This window comes from Trematomus bernacchii, unplaced genomic scaffold (assembly GCF_902827165.1).
Source record: "Trematomus bernacchii unplaced genomic scaffold, fTreBer1.1, whole genome shotgun sequence".
NCBI lineage: Eukaryota > Metazoa > Chordata > Actinopteri > Perciformes > Nototheniidae > Trematomus > Trematomus bernacchii.
In genome coordinates this window covers 425,644-445,284 of record NW_022987634.1, presented here as the reverse complement: position 1 = coordinate 445,284, position 19,641 = coordinate 425,644, and the positions used below count along the sequence as shown (strand labels likewise).

Below are 19,641 nucleotides of genomic sequence, written 5' to 3'. Positions count from 1 at the left end.
AGTCATGACGACTGGATCTGAATTATTTTTGTTATATTTGGTGGTTTGTGTTCCAGCTGTCGATCAGCAACTATATATACATAATCCACCAGTTAAAGGAAATACAACTAATGGATTGTGTTATATTAGCTGTTTACCACATATGGTGTTCTTAGTTTCCATACCTCCTGTGTTTTACGAGCTACTTATCAAGTCTTGGCAAACGGCATAAAACACGATTAAACGTGATAGTATATAAAACCATGCTCGTATCTACAACCTATAGAAATGCAAAACGGCGTCAGTTTAGACGTAATTCTGTCCTCCTGCTTACCGCATCATTTATGAGAAAACATTTCATAACATTAACACAACATATTCGAGGTGGTTTTAAATAGCATATCCGTATTTATTTATTTCTCCAAGTTATGTTTTTGTGTGCACTGAGGAGTCTCAAACAGGCGTTTGTTTAATCATTTTAAGATTGGCTTTAATCAATGTTTGAAAATGAATTCTTCATATTTGATAAATGAGAGGTAACATTTTATTTATGGTATTATTTCCACATATTTCTCTCCATTCTTCCTTCTGCCAACGGTGTCGCAGTTTCTCGTCTCTCCCGTTTGTGTGCTTAGTGCGTACGCATGGGTTAGAGTTTGCGTGGAGGACAGCACATTTTCCCGTCAAGTTAGTATTTTATAAATCGCAAACATTGCGTAGAAACTGGCGTACGCCATTTTTTGAGCGTATATCCCTTTATAAATGAGGCCCCTGGTGAGAACTATTGACCTCACCAGAAGCGAATCCAGCCAAATGACACTTGGGGGAGGTGATCAGCTTAAACAGCTCCTCCCCAGGGGTTCTCTAATTCGCTTGGGAGAAAAGTGGGAAGGAAGAATCGACAAATCTCCGCCCCAAAGATACATATGAATACTGATGTTTTTGAGTGTAAAAATGCTTTTTGGTTTGGTGAGTTTGTTGGTCCTGATATCTGTGTCCGCATCGCATCACAAACCTGAAGTCCAATTTCTTTTTGGTTTGATGAGTTTGATGGTCCTGACGCCTTTATCCGCATCGCATCACAAATCTGAAAGTCCGGAGTGCTCGAGTACTCTGTATAACTTGTATATGTGTTTGGTTTCCTACTAGAAGTAAACTCAGATAATTTGTTATAACTTTGATTCCGGTGTTTTCAATTCCTTTCTTAATTTAATAGAGATCCAGCCTCATCCAACGAACGGCGCGTAGCAGAGGTGTTCTGCTCCAACAAGTGGTGACTTTCCCGACGTGATGGGAGCTGATCTCTAGAAAGGAACACCGATAGCCAGGGGACAGAATCCAGTCCAGGGGGAGGACACAGAGATACTGGTGACAACTAAGACCATGGCAATATACAAAAGGTGAGCAGACACCTGTTTTGACTATCAAAAATCTGTGATTGATTATACTAAAAAATTTAGAGTTGTCAGCAGCGTTCTCAGTGTTCTTAGTCATGGTGGGAAATACAATACATATTACAAGTTGGGGATATTGGGGAAGTGCTTAGACAAGGGTATTCAGTCCTGGACCTAGAGCAAAAATAGTGTTTGAGAGAGGCGGGTAGGTTAGTCCCGGCCCTTCACTCACTAAATACGAAGACTGTAAGGCTGTAAAAGAAGTATAGGTTAAATTCCCCGTAAGTCAAAATAACATTGATTAATACGGTTGCTTTACAGTGCTTTAATTAAAGACTACAAAGGTGTAAAAAACAGAAGGGTTAAATTCCCCGCAGATCATGATAAGATTGATTAATGCGGTTACCTTTCGTGGTGCTTTAAATGTATAAAATGTCTGTAATTGTTATATGGTGGGTGATAGAGGAGGAGAGAGACGCGACCTCCAACTAATTATTTGGAACGACCGAATCTCATCACAAAACTGTTGTGGGGATAATCAGGCTCATTAAACGTGACGATAAAGAGATTTTGTTGACTGAGTTTTAACTCTTGACCTGAAGCCGCAATCACCGTGAGGGGATTGTAGAAGTTTGCTTCTGGAAGTCACGCTATCTGTTGAAATAAACATCGCACAATAAAAATGTGCCTGACTGTAATATGATAAGGTATGAAAAGCTCTGTGTGATTTTTTTTTTTTAAGTCAAATCTGTGTAATACTTGAGAGACAAATCCAGTAAAAAGAACTGTGGGTAAAGAATTGCAGAAGACATAGAGACAGAGAGCAACAAGCAGGTGGTATAATGTCTGAGACCCTACCTCCACCCTACGGAGATGATAGCTCACAAATGCCACTTATGAGTATCCCATCTAATACTCCTAAAAGAAAACACATTGTTAGACCTGATATTCAGGGAAAAGGAATGTTGGAAATAGTAATGGCAGATATTGAAAATCTTAAACTGGATCAACCAACCATGTTAGTGAACCCTGCTAATATGGAGCTAAAACAGAGCGATAATATGATAAGGACTATTAAACTGACCCCTTTTGGAAATGGGATTTTCCGTTACACAACAGAAGACTCAATTCAAGCCTTAAAGAACGCTTTACAAACAAGTCAGGGAGAGTTTGATGTGTTGCTATGTTGCTCATGTGGGAGCTTACACTTTTGGGAAGAGATCTCCCCCTTTCTCTGCTCCTGAGGTACTGCAGTATCACAGCAGCATGCAGGGTCAAAGACAGGCATGACCTCTGGAGAGGAAGAAAATCTAGATCTGAACAGACCACAGAGCCCATTAAAAGGTTTTATGGCCTCAACACAGAGAGGAAGATCTGGAGATTGTAAGGAACTCTCCCTAACTACCCACCCCCACCCAATCACGAGGGCAAGAGTGTGCCTCTCACCAATAAACAAATCATCTCTTAACCAAGTCAGATTTCAGATAGCCATAGCTCCAGTTGTTAAGAAAAGAGGGAGATTCAAAAAGTTATCTATAAATTGCCCAGTATATTAAATAAATACAAACGAACACGTATCAATATAAGTCAGATAATGTAGACGAGGTCAATCATGGAAGAAGGCTGACATTTAATGCCTGATATATAAGTAATAGTAATAATAAATATATAGCTGATATTAAATAACTGATGTATAAGGCTCGATGTTTCTGAAAATAAGAACACCGTTAACGGCGTTCTATTTCAGAAAAAGGGGGAAAAGGATAGGATATACATCAGACAATATGTATGTGAGATTATTACGTCTTTAGGAGAAATTTATCAATTTAAAATACTAGTTTTGGTATTTTTTGTTTTGTTTGTTGCGTTTAAGAGAAATTGATACATTTAAAATAATCTAGCTTTGGTTATTTTTGTTTTATTTTTATTTTTGTTCTATTTTTTATTTTTATTTTTTATTTTTTATTCTTATTTTTTGTTTATTATTTTCTGCATAGTCTCTTGTCCACACTCCAGTCTAGTTGGTGCCGCCAATAAACACTAAAGAAGTAGAAAAGATGATTTCAAAACCATATTTCCAGCAACTTAAGGGCTTGGTATGAGACTTCTCCACACAGGCTGCTAACGTCAAAAGGGGGACCCGAGAAACACAAGGCCAACACAGCAGATTACGTCTGGTTGGAGGGGACCTCCCATGCCGTTCGCCTAGATGGAAAGGGAGACAACTGGTACCACTGGAGCCAGTGTGCGGTCGGGAAAAACACCTGCGAGGACCCTGGACGACATCAGGACAGAGTTGGCCCTCGTCGCGAGGACCCTAGACGACATCAGAACAGATCTGGCTCTCGTCAAGGCAGTCGACCCAGGAGGCGCCATCAGCGGGCCGGAGGAGGAGGATCAGGACATCTCTCCAGCATCGACCCGGAGGCCGCCATCAGCGGGCCGGGGGAGGACAATCAGGCCACATCTCTCTAGCAGGCACCCCAGAAGCCGCCGTCAGCGGGCTGGGGGGACGAAGACATGGCAAACCAAGACGGCACAGGGAACTCCATTTCCCGCTGAAACAGGTTGATATAGCCGGTGTGGAACTTTGTCTGAACAATCCATTTTTTGGAGGAACTTTCAACTTTATTTTTATATCCCATAATTTAAGGGATTTGTATTTTTTATTCTACAGAACTATGTGTTACCAAAAGAGGGAAAAGTATGATAATGTCTTTTCTAATTTCTGTGGCTACTTTTATTGCCATTTTGGTGACATGTGGTTGTTGTTGTGTGCCTTGTATCTGCTCATTGTGTGTTAGACACATCATCAGTTCCACCATTGAGGGAAGAGTAAAGATGACTCAGCTGACAAGGACTTTGCTTTTTAGACATATTTTATTCTCCCTCTACTGTCATAAGAAGTTCTTGTTGTGGACTGTTCCTAAAGGTTTAAAGTGCTCTATATCCCAGCTTCTGATGGGTTTATATAAATGTTGGGACAGACACAGTAGGGAAAAAGAATGACAGTGGTAATGTTTCAAATGCTATATGTTGATCTCGTGAGGTGAGATCAAAAAGGGGGATTGAAGTAAAAAGATATGATTCTACACTGTATTGAAGTAAACATGTATTATTTTGAATTGTATTTTAGTGAACATGTATTGTTTGAACTGTTTTATGTAATCACAATGGTTTTGGGTAATTATATATAGAATAGGAATGTTATTCTTACTTTCAAACTCACTGATCCAGAGATTCTGTGTTCCAACACAGCAACCTTGCCTGTTTTACCCCTAAAAGCAGATGTCGTCATTAAGGTCATTAAAGACAACATTACATCGCTTCTTATCATCCCTAAAAGCCAGATGTTGGTTTTAAGTCGTTAAAGACATCGTTAAATAGGTGAAGGAAAGTTTAAATGTCTGAAATAGGATAGTTTATGTGAAAAACTCTCATGGAAAAGGAATGGAGTTAAGATCGGGACGGAGATAAGAATTGACTTTTGACCTTAGGGGACTTTGGAATTTCAAGTCCTGGTGAGAACTATTGACCTCACCAGAAGCGAATCCAGCCAATCAGGACACTTGGGGGAGGTGATCAGCTTAAACAGCTCCTCCCCAGGGGTTCTCTAATTCGCTTGGGAGAAAAGTGGGAAGGAAGAATCGACAAATCTCCGCCCCAAAGATACATATGAATACTGATGTTTTTGAGTGTAAAAATGCTTTTTGGTTTGGTGAGTTTGTTGGTCCTGATATCTGTGTCCGCATCGCATCACAAACCTGAAGTCCAATTTCTTTTTGGTTTGATGAGTTTGATGGTCCTGACGCCTTTATCCGCATCGCATCACAAATCTGAAAGTCCGGAGTGCTCGAGTACTCTGTATAACTTGTATATGTGTTTGGTTTCCTACTAGAAGTAAACTCAGATAATTTGTTATAACTTTGATTCCGGTGTTTTCAATTCCTTTCTTAATTTAATAGAGATCCAGCCTCATCCAACGAACGGCGCATAGCAGAGGTGTTCTGCTCCAACAATCTGCATAGTTTCTCTTGCGTATAGCCCTATTATTTACACGAGGCCGATAGAAACGGACCCCACAAACGATAACGGGTCCCAAGGTGGATAGATTTGCAAACGAAACTCTCTGGGGGGTCAAACGAGTCCGTGTAATCGCCTCTATACGAATATTTCCTGAAAAAATAACGATAGCCCCACCTCTCCCCACCTCTCCTGCTCACTGCTGTAGCATGGCCAGTAGCCATCTGTAACGATCAACTATCAAAAATAGCTGTGTTAATTAAACGCACAAGGGGTTCTTCAATGAAATAATATTATAAAAGGCAAACCAGAATTGTTAACGCCTAATATACTCCTTAAACAAAATAAACAGAGTCAGATTTCATGCATTGATCCATTATATTGACAATTTTCCAGCCAAACACAAACAAAATTAAACAGTCCGCTCTGCGATACACCAAAATTGTCTTTACTGCCTAATCCAGGCCATTATGGTTCATTGCTCCTGCGCCCGTCGGCGGCAAAAAGAGAAATGTTTGTAGGCCTATTCAGGCTATAATCCACACAAAAAAAGGAAACACGAGGACCGGCGTGTCCCAGAGGAGCGATCTCACCCAGTGTTTGTAGAAAATATCTCTCTTTCTGAGCGCGTCCTCTCCACGGAGACGTGCTTCTTGGTCGGTCGATGCAATATCCACAGATTCGGTTTCTTTCAGTTAACTTCCCCGTTGCATTTATCCATATATTTACATGCTGAGGAAATTACTATATCCCGCTGAATACCAGCAATCGCCACACACACTTCCTCCTGTCAGTAGCTACTGCTAGTGCTACTGCTACTGACCATGCTACATATGTTAGTGCAACATCTACAGCTCCTCTACCACAACCATCAGCAACAAGTGGACATGGAGAATTACATGAACTACATGTTGCTAAATCCACCGCGGGGCATAAACAGAAGGGTAGCCATGGCAACATTGCTCCGGGTCTTCTTCGCTGCTTTTGGTGTATTTTGTGGCGGAAGTTACAGCGCCACTTACAGTCCCGGCCAGTGGCGGCCGGTCCATAGGGGCGCTAGGGGCGCCGCCCCACCTCTTCCCATATTGAAAAAAAAAAGAAAATTAAAATTAAAATAAAAAAAAAAAAAAAATGTTTAAAAAAATATATATATTTTTATTTTTATTTTTAATGAACAAGGTAAATATTATATAATTGGTATCAGTAAAATGTATAATCTACAATAAAATCTCGTTTAAAATTGTGTTACGATGTCTAAAGTTACTGATAAGTCACATGTTTCCTGCCTGGCCTTGCCCATGCACCTTCTCTCGTCTGGGCGCTAAGAGAGGAGCCTTCAACCAGTGCAGCAGCAGCCACTAGCAGCTGACTGTTGCTATCTGTAACGTGTAAACTATGCCGCGAAAATATAATTTCAGCCAATCAGCGTCGTCAAAGATGACGGTCACCGGGCGCCAATGTCAGCACCCAGTGCAGTCTGTGAGTAGTTTGGACAGTGACTCGTATCCGGTTGACGCAGTAGTTGATGAGGATGGCTTCGTGTGCAGGTGGAGTCTCCGGACCTCGGTCCCCGCCTAATTCTGTTCAAGAGCTAATCTCCAATCCTTTCGAAAGGAGAAGTTTGGCAGATAAATTGTTGCTTAAAGACCTTGGACCGGACCAACCCGATTTGAATATATCGCAGCAATCTCGTGAAAAAGACAACATTTATACACGAGGCTTCACAAGTAGCTGGTACACAAGAAAGGCTTGGCTAGCTGGATGCAAACAGGTAAATGCTGTCTTTTGTTTCCCATGCTTGGATATCACTTTATATGTAGAGAGGAGGTTTCCCATGGTTGTTAGAAGTTTATTAATAAGTGGGCATTTATCACAGAAGTGATTGTTCTGTCTCCACGTTTGTTGCATTGTCTGTGATGTATTTTCCAACGGTTATAGCTCCTGTTCTGTCCCAGCAACACTACACGGTTTGCAGCTCCACCACATTTTTGGTTTATCTTCGGTGTCGCTTAAAATCTGCTTCCCATCGGACTAAAACCTCCACGTAATCTGAAGACAGATACTTGAAGTTATTTAAACCTTTTGCAAACTTTATGTTCTTTCTTGCTCTAGCCTTGCCAGTTACATTGTACATAACACATATATTATCATTATGCTAACTGGTTGTTCGTGTTAGACGATGTAGCTTTTTCATTTCTGAGTTATTGCTATATGTAAATAAGCCTGTTTGTAAATAATCCTCAGAGAAACAAAGAAAAAACACAATTTATGACATTTTGTGCTGTGGTTATTTTTTTTAAATTGCATTTATTCACAGTTCAGTTTGAAATGCTGTAGTGACTTGTATTGAACCACTTAAATATTTATAATTAATGCTACTGAAAAGATGCTATTAATTTTATATCTCACATGCAGTTCACTGTAAAGCTACTTGGTGAAGGTGTTGGTTCATAAAACATGAACAGTTTTAAGAAAGAAAAAAACAGACCAGTTCTGAGAACACAAATTCCTGGTAAAGTAGTAGATGTTCAGGTTGATAAATAATATTTTCCACACTGAAGATTATGGAGGTATTGATCAGTCTTCTCATATTTTTAAGCCTCGATTTCTCCTTCCCCCCCCCCTCTAACATCACCAGAAGTCATCATTTAAGGGGTCATTTCTCGAAAAAAAATTCCGGGGGGAATTTCCCCCCGGGTAGGTCACTTACGGTACGTCAAGAGCCCCACCAAAAAAAAAGACCACCGGCCGCCACTGGTCCCGGCATATGTACTACAGCGTGTCCAGCGTTTCCAGCGGTCTCGTTTGAACAGACACGTTAAATGAAACGAATGCATGTGAACGGAAGACTTTTTTGAAAACGCATACTGTGCATAAACGCAAACGTTCCCGTGTGCACAACACCTTAATCTCGATGTAGTGCTAAATGCTGTCGGAGTGCACCGGAACGAACGACACTATCATAATTTCTTCTGAAAACAAATGCCAGTGTCACACACACACACACACACACACACACACACACACACACACACACACACACACACACACACACACACACACACACACACACTGTAATAGTCCTTTATGCTATATAGTTGACCGCAGGTCATGGAGAGTAATAAGGTATCCGTAGACCTTTGTATGAGGCATCTTTATTTACTTAGCAGGTCTTCAGCCATGATACATACATGCGTTCAAGATGCGGGCTTGCATACACACCGTATCACTCCGCAGCCGCACCACATCAGTAACGTCCTGATGGTATATGTGCGCGGCACTATATACTACATCCTCCTTTCTTACAATGAAAGTTGCATATAACATTTGCTGTAGTAAACATTCTATAACGGTCTCAATATTAACATTGTTCACTTGTTAACATAAGAATATATGGAATTATATTTTGTATGAACATTAACATGTCAACTTAGAATCAGTGTATATCACTCCAACATCCTCATATAAACATGAATCCTGTATATAAACAACACACCTTACTCTTCTCTTTTTTCTTTTTCTTTTTAGCAAATAGAGTAAGGATTTTAACGTATTAACTCTGTCTTATCACAACCTTTAGCCTGAGCTAATTAGGAAATCTTTGTATCTCTCAGGTGGTCGAATAAGTCGGCCACATCTGGTTCTTCTTGTGCTCTGCGGTGATGACATTTCACATTCAACAGTCTCTGATGTGTCTGCATCTGGCGTGCATAGTTGATTGTCTTCAGGTAAGTCAGGTTCTGGGTCCATTTGGGCGTCGTGTGGTGTTTTCCTCAGATTTCTCCTGTTGCGCCTGTAGTGCTGACCTGAAGATGTGACAACATCATAGGAACGTGGCTCATCTCTCTGTGCAGTGACCAAAGCTGGACGCCAACCCTGTTCAGTCTCCATGTGAACAGTACTTCCTGGTTGCAGCTCAGGAAGCGGCCTCGTTCCTCTGTCATAATACTGCTGCTGCCTCCTCTGTAGATTCTCGAGAGTCGAGTGAACATCCTTAGGCACAGCAGGCTGAAGCACCACGGTGGAGCTCGGTAAGGTGCTCCTTAGCACTCTCCCCATGAGCTTTTGTGCGGGTGAGTATTGCATGCCTGTTACAGGTGTGTTTCTCAGGATGAGCAGGGCAAGATGAGGGTCTGTGTTCGTTAGTTGTGCTTTTTTAAGAACATGTTTAACAGTTTGTACGGTCCTTTCAGCCAGGCCATTGGACTGTGCATAGCCTGGGCTGGAATGAGTGAGTTTTATGCCCCATGATTCTGCAAAGTTCCTCATTTCTTGACTCGCGAATGGGACATGGTCACACACTATCTCTTTTGGTATTCCTATCCTGGAGAAGACTGATTTCATTTTCTTAATGACAGTGTGTGAAGTCTTGTCGTTAATGTTAAGCACCTCAGGATATTTTGACAGGTAGTCGACCATCAATAGGAATGATTGTCCTTTTATTTCAAAGATGTCAGCCCCTATTTTGAGCCAAGGAAGCTCAGGAATGTCGTGTGATATCAGAGGCTCCCTCTGGTTTCTGGGCTGGAACTGCTGACATGTCCCACAATTCTCGACCATTTGTTCTATCTCTCTTGACATACCTGGCCAGTACCAGTGCCTTCTGGCAAGTGCTTTTGTCCGCTGCATTCCTTGATGAGCCACATGTAATGTTTGCAGCATGTCACTTCTCATCGGGCTCGGGAGGATTATCCTGTCACCTGCAAACATTATCTCATCTATTACTGACAGAGTATGTCTGATAGGCCAGTATTGAACCAGTTTAGTGTGTACTTGTTTTCTGTGTCGTGGCCAGCCCTGTCTGTGTGTTTCCTGAAGCTGCTGTAGTATTTCATCATTAGCTGTTCCACTTTTGAGCTTTTGCAGCATCTCAGTGCTCAAAGCATCTGTTGGCTCCAGAGCATAGACAAGTTTCTCATCTGTGATGTCATCAACTGTTGAATGTTCATCATGTGTGACAGCTCGTGAGAGTGTGTCTGCAATCAGTAGGTCTTTACCTGGTGTGTAGATGACATTCAAGTCATATCGCTGCAGCTGGAGGAGCATCCGTTGGAGTCTGGAAGGAGCTGCTCCAAGCGGCTTTCTCAGAATGCTTTCCAGAGGTTTGTGGTCTGACTGCACATCCACTTTCAATCCGTACACGTACTGATGGAACCTCTTAACAGAGAAGACAATTGCTAACAGTTCCTTTTCTATTTGAGCATAGTTCTTTTCTGTTTGTGTTAGTGCTCTTGATGCATAGGCAATTGGGTGGCCCTCGTGCATTAGACATGCCCCCAAACCATCTTTGGATGCATCTGCCTGTATGATGAGCTGTTTCTTTGGGTCAAAATAACTGAGTACAGGAGCTGTAATGAGAGCATCTTTCAGTTTTTTGACTGCTTCATCATGTTCGTGCTGCCACAGCCACACACTGTCTTTTCTCAACAACTGTCTCAGTGGTGCTGATATGGTGGCCTCACCTGGGATGTACTGAGCTAGGTATTTTACCATGCCCAGCAATCGCTGTAGTCCTGTTTTGTCAGTTGGTGTTGGCATGCCTGTGATAGCCTTGATCTTAGCGTTGTCTGCTTTAACACCCTCTGAAGTGACAGTATGGCCCATGTAGTTGACACTGCTCACCTTGTACTGTATCTTGTCTTTGTTGAACTTCACATTAGCCTCCTTTGCTCTGGCTATCACTTTCTGTAATATCTCATCGTGTTCTTTCTCTGACGATGCAGCAATTATCATGTCATCTGCAATGATGTGGATCCCTTGGATATCTCCAAATGTCTCACAGTTGCGTTGCTGGAAAACCTCACTTGCTGACTTGATCCCAAATGGAAGACGTTTAAAGCGGTATCTCCCCCATGGTGTGTTAAATGTGCACAGTAGGGATGACTCTTTATCTAGCTTTATTTGCCAATATCCATCTTTTTCATCCAGCACTGTGAAAAGTTTCTTACCAGCTAGTTTGCACAGAACTTCATCGGTCGTTGGAATGGAGTAGTGCTGCCTGAGTATAGCTTTGTTTAAGTCACTGCAAGAAAACCCGTAACTTTTTTCTGTCTTTTTTTTCTGTGATCACCAGGCAACCCATGGTGTAGGCTCAGTTACCTGTACAATAACATCAGCTTGTAACAAGTCATCAAGAGTGTCTCTCAGTCTGTCCAGTGTGGCCTTGGGGTCAGTGTGGATGTGATATTCTCCAGCAAACTCACCTAAACCCTCAAAGACAGTTGGGTGCTGAGCTATGAGCTCCTCTTTTGTTGTGGGATGTTTCACTTCTATTGAGTCAATGTCCACTCTTTTCACCAGGCGCAGTTCTTCACATGCCTCGTTTCCTAATATGGGAATGGATGAGTGCCTGGAAACATAAAATGTCAGACTTGCCTGTGTTTTGGGAGTGGAGCATTTGAGTGTTACCACCCCTTCCGGCTTCAATCTCATCCCTCCATATGCCACCAGCACTGTCTTTGTAGGCTGTAGTTTGAGGTGTGTTCTTCTTTCACGTCTGGCTTTTCGGGTCATCGCTGTGAATACTTTCAGTGGCAGGACGTTGGCCTCTGCTCCTGCGTCCAACTTAAACTTGACACACATGCAGTCAACATTTACATTAGAATGCCACGACTTGTTAGCTTTAGACTTTAGCTGATCAATGTTCACTGTCCCAATATATAGGGTGTCTATTTCCGGAGAAACATCATGTACTGTCTTGTGATGTTGGGCTTTAGCTGACCTACACATTTTTGCATAGTGATTCTGTTTTCCACAATTATGGCAGGATACTCCGTATGCTGGACACTGTCTTGGCTGGTGTGATTTACCACATTGTTTGCATGTTTCATGTCTTTGTCCCATGTCTTGTGTACGTTGTATAGGCGGTGTGCGTGTCTTTTGTCCTTGTCGACTATTCTTGTGCACTGCAAGTACAGACATCTCCTGGGCTGCTGCATTCATAGCTAGCATTTGAACTTTGGTCGTCTCAGCAGCTCTGCAGGTGTCTATGGCCCTTTCTAATGTGAGATTAGGTTCTCTTAAAAGTCTCTCTTTCAGTCTCTGGTCATTCATACTAAACACAATCTTGTCTCTGATCATGTCATTTTCTGTGGTATAAAATTCACAATCCTTGCTCTTTTGCTTGAGCTCCGTCACATATTTCTCAATCGTGGTGTTACCTGACATAGGATGTGCCCAAAACTGATGTCTCTCAAACACTGTGTTCTTCTTCGGCAGACAATAGGCTCTGAACAGTCTGTTCATCTTCTTCTTCACCTTCATCTTCACCGTGTGCGATGTCTAGCGTGTTGTAAACTTCAAGAACCTCCTCTCCTAGTGCATGCAGCAGTATGGCCACTTTAATCTTCCTGTCCTTACCGTCTGCACCACTCGCGGTCATGTAGATTTGGAAGCGTTGTTCCCATCGTCGGCAGTTTTCTCCCAAGTTGCCAGTGAGTACCAGTGGAGATGGTAATTCGAATCGATCCATCTCTCTCTTTTTTTCTTTCTTCCAAAAAAAATATTGCGACTCCCGCTCTCTGGGGACCGCACCTGTTAGCTAGGCTTTAGGCTAACAAAACTTTCATCTGTTTACCTCCGGCAAAATGACGAACTGGACCGACTTCTGAAACCATGTAATAGTCCTTTATGCTATATAGTTGACCGCAGGTCATGGAGAGTAATAAGGTATCCGTAGACCTTTGTATGAGCCATCTTTATTTACTTAGCAGGTCTTCAGCCATGATACATACATGCGTTCAAGATGCGGGCTTGCATACACACCGTATCACTCCGCAGCCGCACCACATCAGTAACGTCCTGATGGTATATGTGCGCGGCACTATATACTACACACACACACACACACACACACACACACACACACACACCCTGGCGACCGGACATCTCCTTCATAATGCGCCTTCTCCTCGTTTTCCCAGCATTCACTGGATTATCCGTAAATCATACAAACAAAACCGGTTCTTTTTTAAACTTTGTTAATATGTTTTGGATGCAAATTGTTCTAGTATTTGTTCAGGCTGTTACATACAATTAGCCTCTGTTGCTACTTGCTGGTGGTGAGTAAATATTAAAATCAGTTAAAATTGACAACCGGTCCGCGATTTTTTTAATGTATCTGCCGGTCCTTGGCACAATAAAGGTTGGGAACCCCTGGTCTACGGGTCTGATTCTGCTGACCACGCCCCCCTGCAGGAGAGGTGAGCCGTGCTCTGATCAGCTGCTGGGCTGTCAGAAGAGGGGGAGAAAAAGAGATCTCCGTCCTCCGTGTTTTATTATATAGAGTCGTTATTCATTTGTTTTAACCTGTTACGCACGGCCCGCCCGGTACCGGGCGGATAAACGCGTCATTTGCAGGAAACAACGTCTAAGGAATCTTAATATTGAATAAAACTATGAATGTTTTATATCCATGTAACGGGAAGAAACTCAGCTAACTGATCTTTTTAATTTTTTTTTCCACAAAAACCCCACACTCAGCCTCTGAATTAGCCACGAGCGAAAAATATTTAACCTAAAACGGCACTTAAACTCACTCATAACTCCCTTATTACTTATCCTAGATGCACAGCCAACCACTCGTTTTTGGGGTCCTGGAGACACTGAATCTAGTGGTGCCCTCCTCAACACTCAGTGATAAACATTTGCGACGCTATAAACGAAAGCGTACATCATAACATGTGGAGCTAAGTAGCTAGAAACGCTAACATGGCTTACCTTGGTCAAAACTAGTCTTCAATGGCATTAAAACGATAAAAAAACGATGCTGCAGTTAATCCATAGGTTCATCCAATGTATCTGTGCCCTCTTTGAAATTATTTCTGATAATCCATAAGCAATAAAACTGCTTTTTAGTTTCCAAATTCCAGAAGGAGAGATCGGTCCACTCTGCTTTAGATTTCCAGACGCGCAGCCCCCATCTTTTCTCTTTACAATGAGTGTGTATGTGGGCCTATTGGCTCTAACGGTCAGAAAGGTGTGTCAATCATCAAAATCGAGCAAGGGGGGCCAGAGATATAGAAAAAAAACCATTTTCACCCAAATCACCTCAGAGGTGGGGTGGTTTTGGCTAAACCTCTCTAAAAAGGTCAAATGTCACTTGTTTTGCATCAATCTTGATACAGGGTACTTATTATATGTTGTACTTTGGATTCCTAAAGCTTTTAGTCTACTAACCCATCATCCAAGGGTAGTTTTCACTATCTGTAAAAAATAATTTTTGGACGGACACTATAATTTACAGTTTTTTACTATTTAAATCTGAATTTTCTTTAAAATAAAAAACATTTATATTGATTCTGACACTTCTACATCCAACTCACAGATGTAACCTTGCTTTGATAAAAGAAATTATTCATATAACCCTTTTAGAAGTTAAGTTGTAGTCATTTGTTTTGGGCATGTCATTTTCTGAAACATGAAAAACAGGCTAGGTTAAAGCTCAATAAATAACAAAGAAGACCTTTGACCGGCACTTTTCTAATTTTGTCCTGAAGATTTAAACTTTAACGGACATCTTGACCGGCGAAACAAACTGAAACTGAAACTCTGCCGCACGGTCCCCTCGTTCCTTGGAAGAGGCGGAGAGGTGGGTGTTTGTCATCTGCTGGTGGACTAACCGGAGAGAATTACAGTGCTTGCCTCGACGGGGAGGGATTGCATTGAATTAAAGCAGCGGGAGCAAACGCTTGCCTCGGGGAGGGAGAAAAAAAGCCACAGCGGAGAATAAACAGAAGGGTAACCATGGTAATTATGGACGGGAAGTCTTCTTCGCTGCTTTTGTGGCAGACTACAGCGCCACTTACAGGCCTGGCATATGTAGTACAGCGTCTCCAGCGCTTTCGAGCAGCAATGGTCGGCCGTGGCCCAACCCCACATTCCCCTTATAGGTGGAGAGTTGGCCCAATAGCCGTAGCACCACTTCTGTGACGTCATAGAAGTGTTCAAATCTGGATCAGTCTGTATCAGATCCGTTGCAGCCCCTTTTTTAGAGATTTGGGTATGGAGGAAAATAGAGAGGGTTGTGTTTTCTGACACTTGGTGAGTTCCCTGGAACACCAGGGACACATATTCATGTATAAAAGACGTACAAAAGTGCATTTTGCATGATAGGTCCCCTTTAAAGAAAGCCCTCAGGATTATAAAAGACCCCCATCACCCCAGCCACAAACTGTTCTGTCTGCTGCCGTCTGGCAGGCGGTACCGCAGCATCCGGACTAAAACCACCAGACTCAGGGACAGCTTCATCCCACAGGCCAGAAGACTATTAAACACCTGAACTTTGAAACAACATCCATAACATTCATAGGTAGGACACGTTCGAGTCTTGATTTGGATAGTGTGCCGTCGATGGGTTTCATTCCATTTCAAAGTGCTGTTTGACGCCGCACTGCCACTCCAACATCCAATCACAGAGCTTGAGAACTAATCACAGGGTTTGTCAAACAGAGCACATGGTGTAGTCCTAAACGATAGCTGGGGATTCTGGGTAGTGTAGTGTCTTCTGCCATCCTAAACTCAGAAAAAATATTTGTTTCTCCGAATCGAAGGGGAAAAATACAAAAGCATTGCACACAATTTAAACCAATCAATGTTGTGTAATTAACAAGGATAATCTGGTGTTTTTGAGTTGATGAGTAGTGCAGATATCACTGTCAAATCAATCGACAGTAAGGGGAATACTTACTTCCGGGTGTACAATTATCCGTTATCCAATGGGAATGGACGCTCACATTGCCTTTAAATGCCGCCGACACAAACGAATGCAGTACTTCCATGAGCGTCAAATCCCGCCGCAGATGGGAATACATTGCAATCAGTTGAAAGCTATTTGCGTCCCTTTATGAAGCTGAAGGAGCCTAGGAGCGTCCCAACTGCACGCCTCGGGACCCTGACCAAGCGTCGCTCCTGAACGTTTATGGAGTGAGAGTGTGTTGTCAAATGCTGCACTTAAGCCCAGCAAGATGAGTAGGCTTGGGGAACCAGAGTCAGCCGCCATCAGCAGGTCATTTAGAAGCCGCACCAGAGCTGTTTCAGTGCTGTGAGCTGGTCTGAAACCGGACTGGAAGGTTTCATAGAGCTCATGAGTGTGGAGATGTTCGTGAAGCTGAAGGGCAACAACTTTTTTCAGAACTCTTGCTAGAAAAGGCAGGTTTGAGATGGGGCGGTAGTTTGTGAGTACCTCAGGATCCAGGTTGTGCTTCTACAGGACCGGTCTGATGGCTGCCAGCTTGAGGGAGGGGGGGATCTCACCACTCAACAAGGATTTGTTAATTATGATGGTGGCAGTTGGAATAATGGATGGAGAGCAGGCTTTCAGTAGGGAGGTGGGGATAGGATCAAGGGCGCAGCTAGATGAGGTCATTGCTGAGATTATTTTTGAAAGCTCAGCTTGCGTGACCTCCGTGAAGCAGTTTAGGGTTGGTGCATTTGGTGGAGCAAGTACAGGATGTTGGGAAGAGACAGGTTGGTTTGAGGAGGCTTTGGCGATGTTAAGCCTGATGTTTTCAATTTTTGTTTTTTAAAGTTCCATAAAGCGGTTGCAGTCATCAGTTGTAGGAGTGGTTGATGAGGGATCACTAGGCTTGAGCAACCGATGCATTGTGGAGAATAGGTGCTTGGGTTTGTTACAATTTGTCTCAATCAGATTGGAGTAGTAGGCTGACCTGGTTGCTCTCAATGCCGAGGAATAGGCCTTCTGGTGATCTCTAAAAGAGAGCTGGTGGACAGTTAGGCCAGTTTTCCTATATCTGCGCTCAATCTTCCGACCCTCTGATTTTTGCGCTCTGAGCTGGTCAGTGTACCATGGGGCAGAGCGATGGAAAGACACCACTCGGCTTATTTCAGTTGCCAGCCTGTCTAGGCACTCATGCAGGGTGTTATTATACCGGTGCACATGCTCTTCAAGTGAGAGTGCAGCATGGGGCCTGGATAGGGAAGAAGAGAGGGCAGACGTTAGCTGACTATGGTCTATGTCAAGCTCAGCACTCATTATTCACTCAAAGCTATGTGTGTTGTGTTCCAGCCAAGAGCAAACAACACATTCTGCTGGACCTGGACCTGGACCTGGACAGGGATCTGAAGAAGGACTTGGACCTGGATCTGAACCGGAACCTGCTCCTGAACCTGGTCCTGAACTTGAACCTGGTCCTGAACCGGAACCTGGTCCTGAACCTGGTCCTGAACCGGAACCTGGTCCTCAACCTGTGTCCAGTAACCAGCTTACTGCCTGAGACCAGAACCAGGTGTGTGAGTCTCTCTCTACCATCAGCCCTAACTGTATCCCACTGTCACAATATCCAATCTGTCCAGTTCAGGTCCAGGTTATTTCTTTGTACCAGTCGGTAGACTTGGTTTGCAGAAAAAATAAAAGGTATCCATCGTGACACATGCTTCAAACAACACAGACACATTGAAAACCACTAGCACAGACAAAGCTGTTTTTAAACCTCTTGGTTCTACACCTTTAGGAAGATTAACCTCCGGCCCCAAGGAAGAAGCTGAAATTCAGGTTGCAGGGGTGGGAGTCTTCATTAAACATGGAGTTAGACAGCCTCTGTAACTGTCTGATGAGCAGGGACTCCAGGTTTACAGATGTAGCACTCCAGATAGGACTCCAGCTTACAGCTTCCTGCCTGCTTCCTGCCTAAGACCTGCCTGAGACCAGCATCTGGGAATGTTAAGCCCTCCCACTATTTTCCAAGAGGGCGTTGCCAGATTTTTAATTTCAGGATTTAACCAGGAGATGGCGCTTCATTCACAAATACAGAAAGACAACTTTTCATGGACTTTCAGTTTTGTTTTGAAGAGCATTTGAACACATCAATATTTTAGATCAAATAAAGTATATCTAATCTTGTAATTCAATAATATATAGTCTTTATATATTAAATAATCATAATAATAATGTAAATGTTTACATTACACTTCTTTATTTGTCATGCGGTCTACCTACGCTGTAAAATGTATTATCTCTTCGATTTACACATGGCATCTATTGCACTTCTGTCCATCCTGGGAGAGGGATCCCTCCTCTGTTGCTCTCCCCGAGGTTTCTCCCATTTTTCCCTTTAAACTGTGGGGTTTCTCTGGAAGTTTTTCCTTGTACGATGTGAGGGTCTAAGGACAGAGGGTGTCGTTTTCTCATACTGATATTCTGAACAAACTGTGCTGTTGTATTTGCTGTAAAGTGTCTTTACTGTAGGGTATTTTTATTATATGTACAGCACTTTGGCTCGACCAAAAATCGTTTAAAAATGTGCTATATAAATAAAACTTGATTTGATTTGATGCTCATACTTTTACCTTTACAATCATTTGCTTTAATATGCAGTATATCTTTTGTATATTTTTGTGTTTGCTTCCTCCTGCTCCCTTTCGGACACATACTGTATGATTTATTATTATTATTATTAATATGAAGATATTATTAAGATAAGATAAGATAAGATGTTACTTTATTGATTGAACATTTTAGTTTAGAATGTGCTATCCCACGGTAATTCAGAAGGCTCACAGGTCACATTCCGACCATTATTTAAAACAATAGGTGCTTTCATAATAATGATGAGAAACTATGAAATAAGAAATGAATCAAATTAAAATGTAATTATCATATCATATATTATATAGTGTATTGTATTATTAAATAAAAAACGTATATGTATTTAATACTAATAACATAATAATTAATTTCAGATGATAATACTTTTCAGTGTCTGTCTCATGCAGCAGCTGATCCAGTAATGAGTGACCCGGCCGAAAAAAAATAGCTAAGGGTGATGATCTGACTTGAAGTGTGTGTTTTGCTCCTCCCGCTGCATCACAGCATATACTGTGTATATCACCATTCTTTAATTAAATGTTTCATAAGTGCATGTGTTGAGCCCCTAATATGGGGAAAATATCAGACAAGGAAACAGAGACGTTGTTCGTTTGCTTCAAGTCTAATGTATTATGCACCCAACCACATGGTACACATAGCACACTGTATAATACAAAACATAGATTCTTGACATAAAACAATAACTAACAATGCACGTACTGCAAACATACATCCAATTTAACACACAAAATGTCCCTTTTTAAATGCACACTACAAACATACATATCCAAATTAACACACAAAATCCCCTTCTTGGAGCTAAACTGCACTATCATAGCTAGCGGCGCTAGCATAGCTAATGGCGCCAGAAAAGCTAGCATTCACAGCTACAACAATTACAGAACCCAGAAAAACCCTTCA

At 42.2% G+C, this 19,641-nt stretch overlaps 1 protein-coding gene across 1 annotated transcript; it reads left to right on the top strand.

Annotated features, from left to right (window-relative positions):
• Positions 1-1,345: 1,345 nt before the first annotated feature.
• Positions 1,346-17,667, top strand: LOC117484678 (procyclic form-specific polypeptide A-beta-like). Its single transcript, XM_034133099.1, has 2 exons — positions 1,346-1,379; positions 17,422-17,667. The coding sequence occupies exons 1-2, from the start codon at positions 1,363-1,365 to the stop codon at positions 17,627-17,629; spliced, it is 225 nt and encodes a 74-aa protein (XP_033988990.1). The 5' UTR covers positions 1,346-1,362; the 3' UTR covers positions 17,630-17,667.
• Positions 17,668-19,641: the final 1,974 nt, after the last annotated feature.